The following is a 16,821-nucleotide window of genomic DNA, read 5'->3' as shown; positions in this document are numbered from 1 at the left end:
TTATTGACATTTCCTTTTAACACTTATACGATGTCATATGATAAGAGAAAATTCTGCATTTAGCCTTTTTTTCAGCAAAGATATTCTCCTAAAAGTTGAGTAATACAACATTTCCAGTCATAAAGAGTCTGAAAATAGTAAGCAAACTACTGGAAGTCAATTCTGGTTTTCTGTTTTATTTCAAAGTGTTTTAAATTAAAGAATTTTTATTCTTAAGAAAGAGGTAGCTAGTGAATACAACTCATGTCGTAGACTGAAGGATCAATTAAAAAAACCTGTTAACAGTAAATATCTGTCTTTATTAATTAAAAGTAATATCATATTACACATTTCTCAAATACAAAGTATTAAACACTTCAACAAAGGAGAAAAGTGCTTCCTAAGTGCCTAGTGAAACATGGTGTAGCCATCTAGGATGCTGCTGGCATACAGATTGCAAATTATATTCAAGGCCTGGGTTGGTATAATGCTGATTGTAAAGTCCAACACTCACAATATAGTTAAATGACAAAATAATGCTTGTTCTTGTGTGCAGGGTTAGAGTCTTTAGTGATAGGATGGCATATTCTTTCCCCTCATGAGTTCATTAAGCCATTTGTCATTCAAAGCACAGGATCAACAGTGGATGAAAGCCATTTCATATTTATATTTATCCTTGTCGTTCCATATATATCCTATGCAATAAGTACTTCATAACATTTAATCCCTGCAGTGGAATCAAGAGTTATTTATAAATCTCTGGCATTCTGGAAAACATCAACATTACAAAAAGTAAAACAACCAGAAAGGAATGTACTTTATAAAATATCCAATTTATAATATCTCCATCTCATTAAGGAGCAAATGAATGTGTAGATATATTATTGACATTAACATGTACCTATGTATTTTTAAGAGTGGCAGTCCAAGTTCCCAGGGTAAACAAATTGCCCTAAATAAAGAATTATTCATTATCTCATTGCAGTCCCTTTCTTGACTCCCTTTCATTAAATTTATCCAGTGCTAAGTGCCTATGATCAAATTCTACTGAAAATACCCATCTGAGACCATAGCTAAGAAAAACATTTTTGCCAATGAAAAGAGACATAAATTAGGGGGAAAATCCAAGAAGATAATGCTTCCCAAAGTAGTTGAAAATGGAGCTAACATATAAAACACTAGATTTTACTACTTAGAAATAGTTATGAAGAAAGATATACCCTATCAATGGAAAAAATAATCTCTTTAGTTGTATTCTTTCCACAACAGCAGCTACAGAAGATACTGCAGGGCAAATTTGGCCTCTTCCAGTCATGTCTGCCCCTTGCACTCTGCCAGCATCCACAAGTGTTATATTAGGGACATACACATTTTTCATCACAGATTATAAAAACTTGATAGTCCATGTCACATGGATGTTAAGTATTTGTCCTCAATGCTAAGTATTTTTTATTATTGTGAAAAGAACAGCTAGATTTTGCACCACTCATATCTGTCATATTAATGCTTGAAAAAAGTTGTATTTTCTCCAGTCTCTATTCTATTCCAGCCCTTGCATGTATTAGCCTGAAAAAAGGACCATTTCAAACCACCCACTTACATATCAAGAAATCAATCAAGGTGGATCAAATAAAGTAATAGTATTTTCCAAATCTTACAGCCTTCAGTACTCTCATCTGCATATACTTAATTCCTGATATAATATCCCATACTTAATCTTATGGTAATCAATAGATAATAAAATGTGTTCATTTACACACGAGTTTAATATAAAGGTTAATGACCTCAAATAATATAGTTGTTACCAAAACTGTCCTTCTTTCCATAGGCAGACATGAAGAAATTATTTTAAAATAGTCAGCAAAACTTCCAATATTTGCTGGTATATGACTGTATATAGACTGAATGCATTTTCCATAGAGGAGTGTTACACAGAGTACATAATGCATTAGCAGATAATTCCACCTGCTTGTGCAAGAGCAAAATGTTATCTTCCGTTCTGATTTTTGATTCTTCTTTTTCTGCCTGAAACCTGCCATATATGTGCTTCTTGTAGGAAATTGGTAACATTGCCTCAACAAATAACTTTTTGTAATTAATAGTAAGGTCCCACAAATATTAGAAATTAATGTATTCAGCCCCATTCAGGATTTGACCCTAAGTCTTACTGGCAGCCTCCAGTGTTTTAATCTGCTTTTCACAATCCAGGTTTATCTGTGGATGGATCTGCTTCTTCTAAGGCTGCAAACTCTTCCTCTATAACTGGCTTCAATATTTTCTCTATTTGTGTAAGTCTTTTTTTCAGTTTCTGTTGTGCACCGTCATACTCAGCCAACAACCTGGCAAACTTTGTTTGTAACCTGTCCATCGATCGTTCCATGTAGGCAACCTTCTCTTCAAGATCTTTAGGATCACTTCCTAAATTTGCAATTTCAATGTCCAGCAATCCGTCTTTCATTAGGATTTGCTTGCCTTTTTCTTCCAGCATAGCCTTTGCATCTGGATATTCTGTTAAAGCCTCCATAAGATCATCTTTAGACAGACAAAACAAGTCCGAATAGCCAATACTTTTAATATTGGCTGTTCTTCGATTTCCAGCTTTGCTACCTTTGATATTAAGAATGCTGATTTCTCCAAAGTAGCTGCCATCACTTAGGACCACAAATTGGGTAATTCCATCATCAGCAACTACTGCCAGCTTGCCTTCTTTGATAATGTACATCTCTCGTCCAATATCTCCTTTTCTGCAAATATAGTCTCCAGGACTGTATACTTGTGGCTGGAGTTTCAAAACCAGTTCAACCAGCAGACCAGCTTCGCAGTCCGCAAAAATCCGAACTTTTTTTAGTGTTTCCAGGTGAACATTGATTGCAATCTCTGCTCTTAGTTTATCTGGCAGATACTTCAAGACTTCCCTTTCATCCACAGCCTTTTTGTTTGTCCACAGGTAGTCAAACCACTTTATAACTCTTTTTTCCATGTCTTTACTCACATTCCGAAAGTGCATATACTGCTTGATAGCATCAATCCTTGCTTGAAACTCTGCCCTGGCAGCATTCATGTTGGAGATCATAGAGCCCACATTACCAACAATGGTAGCAAAAATCAGTACTCCAACCAAGAAGTCAACAACTACGAAGAAATACTCAGAATCTCTTACAGGAGGGGGTGTTTCACCGATAGTAGTCAGGGTCAGTGTTGACCAGTAGAGACTGTAGACATATTTTCTAGTCAGACGAGCAAATTCAGGATCAGAGGTGTTGGGGTAGACCCATGTGTCAGCCCCAAATCCAATGGCTTTTGAGATCGAGTAGTACACACAGGCATTCCAGTGAATAATAATCACAATGTACATGACAAGGTTAGAGATCCTGAAGATATTGGGGTAGTTTGTCCTTGTTTCTGTTCGCTGGAAGAATTCAAACATCCGAGCTACTCTGAGTAGTCTGTTTATTCTTAATTCCGGGTAATTCAATCCTAACTTAAAGTATAAGAGATCAGTTGGTATGATTGACAGAAAATCTAATTTGAATTGAAAAGATTTCTTGTATTTCTCTCGAAGCTTTTGTTCTTCTTTCACCAGAAGACCTTGCTCCAGGTAACCTACAATAAAATTGTAAATAATAAAAAAAGGCTACAACTTCAAATGTGCTGTGTTTATTGTCAGTCCAAATGTACTTTGAAGAAATATTTTGAGTGCCAATTCCAGATGGAATGTAACTTCTCTTACTTTTTAATATGCCATTTCTTATTTATAAATACTCAGCTTAGTTCTGTATGGTTCAGTTTGAGCTGAATTATACACCTTTGAAAGATAAACATTTTAAGCTCTGATTCTTTCCCTCCATTTTTCCACTATGGTGAACATCTGGGAAAAAAAAACAACCTCACTCTCCCAAAAAAACCTCCACAGGCTATAGAAAGGGTGGTTAATAAGAGCAAGAATTTGGACACAGGAATTTCAGTTCCATATTGAGTGTATCTACTCAATAGCTCTGAATATAGGATAAGATTTTAAAACAGTTGCAGATGAAGTTAATGGGAATGTCTTACTTGCTCAATCATTTTGAAAATCAAGCGAGTATTTGAATACCCCTTTAACACAAAAACAGATTTAGGTGTGAGTTTTTCAGAATCCCCAATCCTCACTTGGCTGCATTGCATGTTTATTTTGTCTTTATGAGTCAGCTGCAGGCAGAATAGCTTGTACCTAGCATACTTCAGGTTTTATGTATTCTTTGAGTAATACATTACAGTTTCTCTTACAGGTCACAGGCTACAGTCTTTCAGAGATCTAGCTCAATGTCTTTGTTCACTCTTGCACTTCATCAGGGGTATTCAGATAATCAAGCAGTAGTGTTTTGACTATTTTAAAAAACCTGACACAAATAAATGAAAAGGAATAATTAATCATTGAGTATATTTACCTGTCCTTGTCCGTACAAACATGTCAGCAACGTAAATGGCATCAGAAACATAATCAATGATAAACCATGCTGCTAAGTAGTCATGCTGAAGCTCATCAAAACAGGCTCTGAATAGGAAAAGACAAAACCAAATCACCATGAAATGAAAGTTAAATACTTGCATGAAATCAGTGATGAATAAAATACTTTTTATTTATCTAGGGATATTAAGATTTGCCAGATGTTCTATATAGGCATTGAAGGAGTACAGCACCTAGCAATAATCATGGTCCAGTTGTACATGACAGGCATTGTGATGCAAAACAACCAGTTGTAATATATATTTCCTGCTGGATCAATGGTGAAAATATCTTTCTTCTTCCTAAGGGATAAGCAAGGGGGAAGAAAAGGAGATTGAATGAGAGACTTGAAATACACAAAGTTTTTGAGGAAGAAAGCATTCCAAAAATTGTTATTGTAAAATAAATGGTCTTCATTAAAGTTGAGTTGCTTGAGTGCATGGAAAATATGAAGCTTTTATGACTTGGGACACAAACTTTAGAATCTGAATTTTTCTGAGCAAAATTACCCTGGCAGTCCCACTTCAGTTTATAGTGGCACATGTAATTTTAAAATTAATTTTTTTTCCTACCCAAATAATGGTCTTGTCTGATAATTGATTTTATCATCTTAAAAAAATATTATATGACTACTAATGTTTAAATAAGTGAGATAAATCATTTCCATCATTCCTTTCTCACTGGGAAAAGTGTAGCTCTGAGAAAGATAAAACATTTACACAGAGAAATAAAAGAATGGGAAATCATACAACACAAGTTCCTGCTGCACTGTTTTAAGTTTCTGTCCTTAGGCAGAAAATTATGAATTTACCAAGGAGAAGGTAAAGTAAAAACTTTTAGATCACAGAAGAGTTTACTCGCTTGTAGGTGCCTTTGTGTGTGGAAGATCTGTGTGTGGAAGAGATTGCTTTATGATGACACAGCTTTTGCTGCAGGGTGTTATCCAAGAGATATTAGATGATCAAAATCCAAAGGCGATATGTCTTGATTAATTTTTTCCATGCATGCATATTTCTGTCATCCATATATGAAGTTAAGTCAAAACAACTCTACTCTAGAAAGAACAACAGCAGTCTGTACACTCATTCACTAGATGTATAAACATCTTTACAGGGTGTTCAGGAGTGGATTCAATTTTACATCAAAAGCAATTTTATTAGACAGCATAACAGATTCTAAATGAAAAATACTTACTCTTCTATATTTTCTTTCTTCTTGGACTTATCTTTATTTTTATTTTTCTCCTTTTTTTCTTTGTTCTTTTCTGTTTCTCCATCCTTTTTTTTTTCTGGCTTGCTAAAAAATAGATTTACATTTTCCATTGTTAAAGACCAAATTAAAACATGTTTAGAAGAAATTGAATATATTAGCAATAGTAGCATAATTACTCTTTGTCTTACCTCTTCTTTTCTTTTTTTCTTTTCTTCTCCTCCCTAATAAAAAGAAAAATATGATAGATCATGGAATGCACATACCTCTTGCTTCCACATTTACTTATTTATTAGAATCATCTGCATTCAGTAAGGATAACATTATACTTAGGTGTTTGACCTTCAAAAAAACTATTGTATTCACCTAGAACTATTTTTATTTTAAATTAATAGATACAATACCAGTAACTTTGCTATTGAGAATGCTCATCATAGCTGATATGCATAAATGTTAAAATATACATGCAATCTCTTTTGGGATTACCTGAAAGACATAACTGTTTCTAAAAAAATTATTAGATATATATTATTACTCTTCATTTCTGCTTAAACAGACAATATTGCAGTACTCTCACTTTATGAAATGGCGAAGTTACTTACGCATCTTTATTACTATTATTGTTAATATTGTAGCATGCAAATACACCAGGTAGATATCGTTGCCTGGGGAACAACAAAATAACAAGTTATGTGATATCTGCTGAAATAAAAAGAAATCTCCTAAATGTTTATAATAAGCAATATATCATAATCTTAAAGACTTAGTTTATTTCTAGTAGTGAAGAAAATTAGATGATGGCAAGCATCTGTGCTTAGATAATCCTATACATATTATCAAACTAAAAAGAAAACAAACTGACACAAAACAGCATATTTGACATACCTGTTTTCCTCTCTGTGCATCAATCCAGGGTCCTTACTGGTGTCGTGCACTACTACGTTTGGAATAATTGTATGGGAATGATGAGCCTCAATCACTCCTACCTTCATGGTCAAGTTCGTCTTAACTTGAGCTATTAAGGAAGACTGGATAAAAAAAAGAATCAAGCCATTTCACAATAAGAAGCAGTTTTTTTTTTCTTCCCTAAAGATGAATACTTTACATCCTTGCTTCCTCAAAGACCAACAAGAATATTTTCAGTTTCCTGTCTCCCATGAGGCTCCCACCAGACAAGAAAGAGCACTGTGGGTCCTTCATTGTGCTGAATGACCAGGTAACTGCTGCTAAAGAGAATGTTCAACACATATTTGTCTTAGAGGAAGCATTAATTTAGGTCTTTCTCCTGAGCCTTGACACATACTTTGAAAATATTTAGACAATTGTATTTGAAACACTGACCACTGTTTCATTTGGTTTTGAACCAAAGGTTCGAAACTTAATGTATCAAAATGGATAAACAGATTCATGCACAGGTGGCATACTGAAAACCAGACTAAAATCAACTGATTGTAGGTCCAAAGAAATCTCATTATGTCTGATACCCAAGAGTTATACTCTGTTGAGAGCAATGAGTAGGTTCTCTAAATAGGAAGTTAAGACTGATGTAGTAATTTCCTAATGCACATAGCAGGTAGTATGTAAAGACCTAAATAAAAATGTTAGTGGCTGTTGCTGCTCGGTTTGTTCATCTCAATAAAAAACATACTGAAAATATTTTATAAAAAATATAGTGCATTTTGCTGCACAGTTTTCTAGCACTGGGGTAATTAACTGCTGCTCTCCTTTTTCATCACTTATTCCTACAATGCAGTAGGCATCAATAAGACTGCCAACTCTTTGGGCATGAATTGTGTCAACAAGTGTGATCTGCTCTTGACAGGGCCATTTAGAGAGGATTATAAAACAGATGCTATCCACTGCAGTAAAAATATCCTCTGCATGTGAAATCAGAATACAGAGATGTCTGTGAGACACAAACTGACAAATGAGTGGCTGTAACACTGATAAGTGAAGTCAGTTGACACAGAATGAATAATTCTTAAACAAAGTACTTCCATTCTGTAGTCAAGCAAACTGCAAAACCGCAGCAGGATGATACAGCTGCCATGTTATGGACAGACTTACCTGACTTCCCTTATTAGTCAATGAAAATAAAACTACAGGAATTAAGAGAGGAAACCCATGTTTCCAGCACTTATCAGACATGAATGACACATGGTGCAAAAAATAATACAACATTCTACAAAACAGAAAGATAAAGATTGAACATTAAGACATGTTTTTCCATGAATAGTCCTAAATGTAGTCCAACACTGCGGGTCAGTCTTTAAAGGCTTAAGAACAAGGATTAGGTTTAAAGTAGATAGGCATTAAAAGATTCTAAATTTCTAAGACATGGTAAATATTAGTTTAGATTCACCACATGCCTAAAAGCTTTAACAGAGTTTCCACTGACTTACTCCAAAGATAAATTGTACTTGAAAGTGTGAAGATTGAAATTACGCCAAGTTGAATTAAGCAGCTTTATGTCTGCTTACAGATGCTCTGAAAGCTCTGCTAATGCTGTCACACAAAATTCCATCCTGATTAAACTTATATCCTCCACAGAGCCACAAAAATAATGGTGCAAAATAAAGCTGTGTCCAACTCAGCACCAGTCAAATTAAAATGCATTCATCTCAAGGGAAATAATTTCTCTGACAGAGTGGGTTCTAACCCAGTTAGTTCATGTTAGGACTCCCAGTATCCACATTTCAACATAGGCACTCATTTTTCATGTCTTTATTTGGTCTTTGAGTCTTCTTTAGTTTCAAGAAAAACAACAAAAAAAATCTTTGTGCTCTCCAGACATACTGATCTGCAGTTGTACTAGAGGTTCAAGATGATGATAAGTGTGTTAAAATAGAACATGTCTAAAGATCACACCCATCCAGAGCTGGAGGTTGAGGGGAAATCTATATTCTCTACATTCCCCTATTCTTTAGGTAAATAGGATTTTCTGTGCATTTTTGCAAGTAAACAGATTCCTCTGGCTCTGTTAGTGTCTACTGTAAGTGCAAGCACTGTGGGATACTTTCTGAATTCTGTGAAAGGTGCCATGGCAGTCATCTGTAGGACTTCTGGGAATGAGGGGCTGCTATTTGGGGAAGGACTGGACATTTTCTGTTACCGAGGCACTGGATGTATTAAGTGGCACAGAAATTGAAGTATTGATGACCCTGTAGTCTCAAAATACTAAATCTGAATGTCAGGCTTAGGTGAGTGCTGCATCAGGTTGTTTCCCTTCTCAATCAGTCAGGATGTGTAGCACAAGAATATCTTAAATTCCACTAGTCTCGAAGCAAATTGTGAAGAGATTTTAAATTCCTAAGCCTGAGACACAGAAGTGCTAACGCAGTATGTGCAACTTGGACAGACAGTAATTGGTCCTGGTTTGCGATCCCTTGGGGACTGTGGTTACCTCATTACAGTATTTAAGTGAGAAATCCCCCATACTGGGAACAGTAAAAAATGTCATGTTAAACTCAGTGGGTCCAGAACTCACCTTAATGCATTTTTTATTTTATTATACATGTTTTTTAAACAATATTTTATATTTTTTTACTAAATTGTAGCACTACCATCACTACTATTCTGTAGTCACCCATATTTTTCTTAAAGTGATACATTGTCACAAATTGTTTCACTGCTTTTATTTTAATAGCGCAAAGCTGATTTTCACATTAGCACATTCAGGTAGTAAGTTCAAAAGGTAATACAAATAGATGTTTTCTTTAGAGATATTTTACATTTCTACCATATTGTCCTTATTGCATCATCACAATAGTTTTCTCTTACTATCTTGGATTTTTAAATGTAACTACTATGATAAACAACCACGTTTTCAAGCATTATGACCTGAAAACTAACTATATTAATTACTATACATCAAAATCTTTAGGCCTGCAAGAAAATGAAGGCAGTATTATCCTTTCACAGGATTGTGGTGAATGGAAGATCAGCTTCCATCTCTTCTACTCTTTTATTTTACCTATTTCTGGTTTAGGCGACCCTGCCTTGGCAGGTGGGTTGGACTAGATGATCTCCAGAGGTACCTTCCAACCCTAAAAATTCTGTAATTCTGTAATTCTCCCTTTCTTACTGGCCCACTCCATTCACTTCTGTAGTCATTATTTTCAGAGAGAAAATGCTTTGAGTAAGAATATTTGGCATTGTATAAAGATCTAATTTTTTTCTTTACAAAAAGCAGTAAAAAAATCTTCATTAACATTAAAATCTGCTGTGTGCTACAGCAAGATATTTCTTTTCTAACACGCCAGGAGTCCTTAGCAGTTCTGCAATAAGCAACTTCAACAGTGTGCTTACCTTGGGAATGTATTCTGCTGCTTCTAATAGAGATTTCAGTCCTTTAAATCAGCCACGTTTCCTTAGTACATGAACAGAGCCACCACAAAATCTAAATATAATCAACATTTCATAAATAAATCCTTTAACGATTGATTTCTCAAAGAGCCAGTTCCACGTGCAGTCCCTCTGAATTATTCCGAAGGAAGGACATGGATAGTAGAAGAGGATTTCCTTGACCTAGTGATGGATTTTGAGATTTAGAGGGAGATGAAAGTGACAGTGGCAGTCACTATTATCCCTTGCCTGAGCAGAAGCTTACTAGCCCTACCTACATGCACAAGAAGTGATAAATATTGGAGTGTGCTCTGTCTTGGAACTGAAAAAAAAATTATTGTAAATGACTATACATTCAGTATTGTCTGTTCGTCTGTTTTCTTAATATTGCAGATGCTTTTTTACTGCAGTGACAGGTCTTTACTGGAATAGACAAAACACTGCAAATGGAAATTTCCTGTTTATTTTAATGTGTATATCATATGGCCGAAGAAAATGAAACTCAATTTCAAACTACTTAAAATTCTTAAATAATCTAACACAACATATTTTGATGCTTAAAAAATCCCATGAATTGTGAATGTATATTTAGTGGAAAATGCCATGATGATGAAGTTTTAAGACAGTCAGTCCATTTTCTAGAAAAAAGATTATGCTTTTGAAATTTAAAGAATAAAAATTGTTTTAAATAAAAGAGTAATGGGCAACAAGGAAATGCATAATCTCATTCACATTGAAGCCAGATACACCAATTCAGAGTAAGATATCCAACATAATAAATAGATAAAGAAGTGAATTATCTTCTAATTTCTCACATATATTTCACCATTGTCCTTGAAGGGCTGAAGTATAGCTCCACTTCTAAAATCATAGATATGAAAGGAATCTCAGAAGAGCACTGCATCCAACTAGTATTGACTCATGATCAGTTTTACCTCTGTTGTTCTCATGGGTTTTTGCCTGCCCTGCAATCTGAAAGATGTCAATGTTCAATGCTGAGCAGTGTTTTTGTAAATATGTGGTGTTGCTGAGTGTCTGGGACATGTGCCCTGTTGAGTGTCACAAAGGAGATGCATACCTTTTTTACTCTGGTATAGAACAGTCAGTTTTCTAATAAAATAAGCACTCCCGTAAAACAACTCTAACTTATTTTTTTCTTATTTGTTTTACCATGGAGTTTTTCAAAGTTCTCAAACAGAGGAAGATGAGTCCTACTGGGCCAGGCCAGTTCCTTGTCTGACAGTGGCCAGGACCTCACCTACTTGCAAAGAAGTTTGCAGGACAAATTCCGTGTGAGCTCAACACAGTGGTGTCAATTCTGCCCTCCTTTAAAAGCCCATTACATAGTTGTCATTGACTTCACTGATGATTATATTAGTTTAGTGTCAATTTTTTTCATGGATATTCTTCTGGTCATTCTGTATTCCAGTGAAGTAACCTTGACTGATGGGAGAATGACTGTACTAATGGATTATTGTTTTAGTAGGCCAACTTTAATCTATTTTTGTATCTTGCATTGTCATCATCTGTAATTCTTCTCAATCCTGTTAAGGCCACATCTTGTTTCAGATACCCATAACTAGAACACCAGATACATTATACATATGTATTATTTATAAATAAGCAGGTTTTAATGGCACAACATTGCCTTTCACCCTACTGCGTTGTAGCTATGTAAACAACAGATGAGTGTCTGGATTGGAATTACAGTTTTGGCAGTCTTATTTTCTGCAAATACTGTTCTGTCTTTTCTAGTGCTGATGCAATTTAAGCAATTAATGTCATGTCGGAAGTGCTGTAGCTGAGAAGGCTCCAGAGTTTGTGGCTTATTTAATACACACTTATGTTGAATTCACTGTCATGAAGCACAATTGGCTCCAACGAGGTTTGGTGACTGGAAAACCATCAGTGCCAATGGTGTCTCCACCAGTAGGTGGTACTGTATTTTTACTTTAGGGCTAAGTGGTGTGTGAGGGAGAGTGAAGTACAAGCCATTTAAGATTTGTGTTGGTGTGTTAGATTCCCATGTGCAGATGAGGCAGGAATCACAACGCACTGGACGGAATGCAAGCGCGGTCTCAGGCACACAGCACAGTACTACACAGCACCAGCACAGCACCACACAGCTCCAAGACTGTGTCAAAGCCTTTCATTAGCATCTTCCAGGCACAGACCCTAGTTTTTGCATGACTACTCTTAGCAGGGATTAGCACTTCTGAAATCTGTCTGGCCATGCCCAGCAATTTTTTGGTGCCCTGAGATGAACCTGCAATAAGGCTATCCTTGTGCCTCCCACGTTCAGTGGGTGTCTCTCCCTTGAGATACCTCTTTACCTGCCAGCCTGAAACCTTCAAGGAACAGAGGGACTGGCTTACCAGAAAACTCTCTGGAAAATACTAGATCTTCAATCAGTTGTATCACTGGGATAAGGAATAATTGTAGTAACCATGCAGGAGTGCCAGAAGCTCTGAACAGTCAGGGTTTCTGTTAAGCAGAATTTTATTTCAAGTTAAAATGACATATGAAATCTGGGTTGGTTGCACAAAATAATTATGCTAAAATGTTTACACATACAAAGGTGGTTCAATTGAGATTAATTATACGTAAAAGAAAATCATCAATACACGATAAGAATGGTAGAAAATGCACTGTAGATAAAGTAGGTTTAATAAATCTAGCCTTGTTTATCTTTCATTTATTGTAGCATAGTACAGTATAGCACATAGTATAGTAGGAGTTAAGGTGGCACTATTTGGGCATTTTTAAGGCAACATATATAGAATTAATCTCTCCACAAGTACAGCAATCTAATAATTTTGCACTTCAGCTTAGGGATATTTTTTTGTCTCAACTGAAGTTAATTCCTTCACATGTTGCTCCTGCAGGTCTGCACTAAATCACCAGCATTTGGGGCAAATGGAGTTCCCATGGTCAGAGCTTCACTCACAAATCTAGCTCAGTAATTTTTGTGTGGCTATGTGCCAGGATGGGTAACAAACCTATCTGTAGCTGCTGTATTGAGCAGAGCTCATGTTTGAACCCGGTCACTAGCAGCGACTGCAGGCAGGGTAATGCAGAACAGGGAAGATGAGCAATGATGACAGGACTTAAAAATGCCACAGACAATTTTCCTAAATAATAATAAAAAAGAGATAGGTTTTGCTTCAACCTGGCTAGCTGCACAGTGAACAGGTTTTCTAATTGTGGTGAAACCCGTTGTCATGATCTTCAGTATTATGATAATATAATTAAATACTGCTTAAGGAACTCAATGTATATGCACATGAGAAAACAATCATCAACAAAAAGAAAGAATTTATAATAAAGCCAAGAAGTCACACAAATTATGGTAATTAAGTCATTCATGGCTAACACAGAGGTAAGATGGGATTTACTAAGGCAAAAAAATGAGGTTTACAATGACTATTTCAGTTATAAATGTAAAAGATTGAAGCTGGTTAGATATTCAGTGCTTCTGTTTTTATTGAAAAACAAAAATTAAAGTCAGTGCTTGCTGATTTTAAGGAAAGTTTCAGGAAATCTTTCATTCATTACATAATGAATGAAATTATGTAATTACGTAACAGAATTTTAACATAAATTTTCTCTTGTATTTTCCATACATTTAATGGAAAAAAAATAGCGCAATAACACAGAAAGGAATAGTAGGGTTTCATAACATCCTTGTTTCTCTTTTGGAGAAATGGGAACTGCCACAAAATTGCTTTGACTGTTAGTACATGCATATTGTTACCTCATACTAAAAAAGGCTGATGTGTCCTTAGCCATATCTGGCACAGATCCATGGAATTAAGTGGAGCTGTGCTGATTTGCATTAGCTTATGATCCAGGCACTGCTCTAAATCAACCACGGGTCTCTATTTGAATGGTAAACTGGCATCTTTTTCTTCTTTATGTTAGATGCTAAGATTGTATATCAGTACTTTATTTTCTTTATCATTTGACCCTTACACATCATTGAAAATAAAGAAAAATATATCAATGTTGATAAACTACTTTTATGTAGTTTCTGTCTTCCTGATGGCGTCTCAAAATTCTTCGAAACAAGTTTGAGTATGAAAAGTGTTAATCAACAATGTAGTGTACACACACAAGGAGTATATCCACTCCCTTCTGTAATTATATTATAGATTGCAAGTTCTTTACATCTGTCCAGTGACTTGGATTGTTAGCTAGAAATGCAATGTTCCTTTTCTCATAACATACAGAGCACTGGTTACACTAAAAAATAAATATAGAAATAAAAAATAAGAGTAAGACTTTGAAACTGACCTCTTGTGTTTAACCCCAGGACTGCAAAGTCAAGGAAACCTAAGGCAAGGAGAGGTTTTGCTAACACTGTCACCATATTTCAGCAGTCTGCACAGTGGTAAAACAGTTCAAACCCAATGATGGTTAGTTTTGGTGCTGCGCTGCAAAGCATGGTTACAACTCTGCTAGTCTCAAGTCAGCATGTCCCTGTGGTGCTCTGTAGAGATGTGTTAAATTTTCAACTGTTTGCCTCCAGTTCGGGAAGTCCTTGTCCATACTAAAGGTCCTCAGACTGTCCAGGAAGTTTGCTGGGCAACATGTAATGTTTTATTAAGCCATATGTTTTGTAAATGTATTTCACTTAATCATGTTACACTTCTACCTTGAAACTATCGATTGGGTAATAAAGATAATTGTTTCTTATGACACCTTGGCACTCGTTCAGCCATAGGGAGTCATCTCAGGGTATGCATCATCAGGCACTGCCCTAGTTGTGCGACACCGGCATAGTTTGGCCAAGGGATCCCTCTGACTGTCCGCAGATCCACTGGCCGGAGCGAGAACGGGCAGCCTGTCACACCCATACGTGGTTGCACATCAAGACTGATCACCTCTTCTTCCAGGTGCAAAGAGGATGAAAATTAAATCTATAAAACTCCCACTAGACACAAATGCTGCCAAGATACCCCAGGCCAGACCTCTCTTCCACGAATTCAGTGTTCAGGTGGGGCCGCAGGACTCCCCAGGTGAGACCTGGAACTTGATAACGACTTGTAAAGCCCATTCGGGGTCACTCCTGGAGTGACTGTCCCCCAAGACAGGTCCGGATGAGCAGCGCGGATACCGCCTGCGCCTGCAGCAGCCACGGCGGGGCCGCGGGCCGGGCGAGGGGCGCGCCCAGGTACTCCGGGCCGCGCCCGGGCGGGCGGAGCCGCCGCCACCGCCGAGGAGCCCGCGGAGGGGGTGCCCCGCAGCCATGGGGCACCGAGAGACGCTGCCCGCCCGCCCGTCCTGCCGCGCAGGTCAGTGCGGGTGCCGGTGCCTGTGCCGGTGCGGGCGCGGAGGGGCAGCCGGGGGAACCGCGGCCGCGGCGCTGTGCGGAGCGGTGCGGGGCAGGCGGTGCGGTGCGGGCTGTCTGCGGGGGTTGGTGCTGGGGAGCGGGGATTGCGCGGGAGGGACGCGGCGGTGGGCGGAGGTGAGGGCGCGGTGTGTGCGCGCTGCCGGGCGCCGCTCCTGCAGCCCCCCCGCTGCCCCTGCGCCCGCACCGCGGGTGGGTGCGGGATCGTGACTCCTGCACACGTAACACTTTCCTCCGCCCTCACGTCACGCAGGGAGGCTCCTGAGCTTCTCCCGTGGCTGCCTCGTGTCTAAGCGTCTTTCAAGCGCTTTTTTTTAAATACATTTTTGTGAGTGGAGGTGTGCCAGGAAAGAATTCCTTGCTGCTTCTCGGTGCACCCACTTTTGGCCCCCAGGAGCCAGGTCTTGGCGAAGGTGGCTTGGTATTTCCTGGGTGACTGAGAAAGGCATTTCGTGCTTCTGCCAGGGCTGAGCTGACTCGTGAGCTCAATAGAAATGGTCAAATTATGTGTCTAATCAAAGCAATTAGTTTTCTAGATGATTTAAGACCAGTATCTTCAGTGTTGAGTTAAAAGCCACGTTGGCTGTTGCTAATGAACTGCAGGGTACATCAGTCCTAGACTTGCAGAACTGTAGAACAACAGCAAGTTAGACTTGACATAAGAAGAGTGTGGCACTAGTCTGGCTATTCTGCCAGTTCAGATAGAGACTATTTAGGTGTTTGGGAAAAAATATATTCAGATTTAGCTGAATTGTAAAAACAGTTTAGAAGTTACAACAGCGGCTGCCTGAACTCTGGCTGGTTTCCTGTTGCTATCTCCCTGAGCTGGGAGAATTTATTTCTGAAAGAAGGGGTTCTGCTGACAGGTTCATGTTTGGAAATGGGAGGAACCTACCTTAACTAGAGACTGTGTGTCAACAAGGCAGACAGCCTCAGCGGTTTGTCACCTTCCTCAGCCTTTCCAAGTGATCCTCAGACTGTTCACAGTCAGCAATAAAGTAACTAATTCCTGGATCAGCCTCCTTTTCCCATCTCTTGGGTCGTTCTTTGATCAGCACTTTACATGCAAGTGGAACAAATTACTTGTTTTTTAAAACTGGGAAGAGCTGCTCAGCACAATAAGCAGAGATTATAACCATTCAAAATTGTTCTTCTTAGGTTTAGGTTGAACATTAGGAAGAAGTCCTTCACAGAAGGAGTGATTGCGCTTTGGAATGGGCTGCCCAGGAAGGTGGTGCAGTCACTGTCCCTGGGGGTGTTTAAGGAAAGACTGGATGCAGCACTCAGTGCCATGGTCTAGTTGACAAGATGGTGTTGGGTCATAGGTTGGACTCAGTGATGTCAGAGGCCTTTTCCAATCTTAATTCTGTGATTCTGTGAATGTTCTGCTTCTCACACCAGTTTGGTTTAGCATCATTACAGATATTGGGATATAAGGGATTTCATTCACTGG

At 37.9% G+C, this 16,821-nt stretch overlaps 1 protein-coding gene across 1 annotated transcript; it reads right to left on the bottom strand.

Moving 5' to 3' along the window:
- Positions 1–2,176: 2,176 nt before the first annotated feature.
- CNGA1 (cyclic nucleotide gated channel alpha 1) lies at positions 2,177–6,666 on the bottom strand. Its single transcript, XM_017805328.1, has 7 exons — positions 6,555–6,666; positions 6,277–6,343; positions 5,866–5,898; positions 5,660–5,761; positions 4,660–4,767; positions 4,407–4,513; positions 2,177–3,582 (listed from the first exon to the last, which is right to left on the bottom strand). Exons 1-7 carry the CDS (start codon positions 6,664–6,666, stop codon positions 2,177–2,179), a joined length of 1,935 nt encoding a protein of 644 aa, XP_017660817.1.
- Between the last annotated feature and the right edge of the window lie 10,155 nt (positions 6,667–16,821).

This window comes from Lepidothrix coronata, unplaced genomic scaffold (assembly GCF_001604755.1).
Source record: "Lepidothrix coronata isolate B3197 unplaced genomic scaffold, Lepidothrix_coronata-1.0 Scaffold0, whole genome shotgun sequence".
Taxonomy (NCBI): domain Eukaryota; kingdom Metazoa; phylum Chordata; class Aves; order Passeriformes; family Pipridae; genus Lepidothrix; species Lepidothrix coronata.
This window is presented reverse-complemented; position numbering and strand designations above follow the sequence as displayed.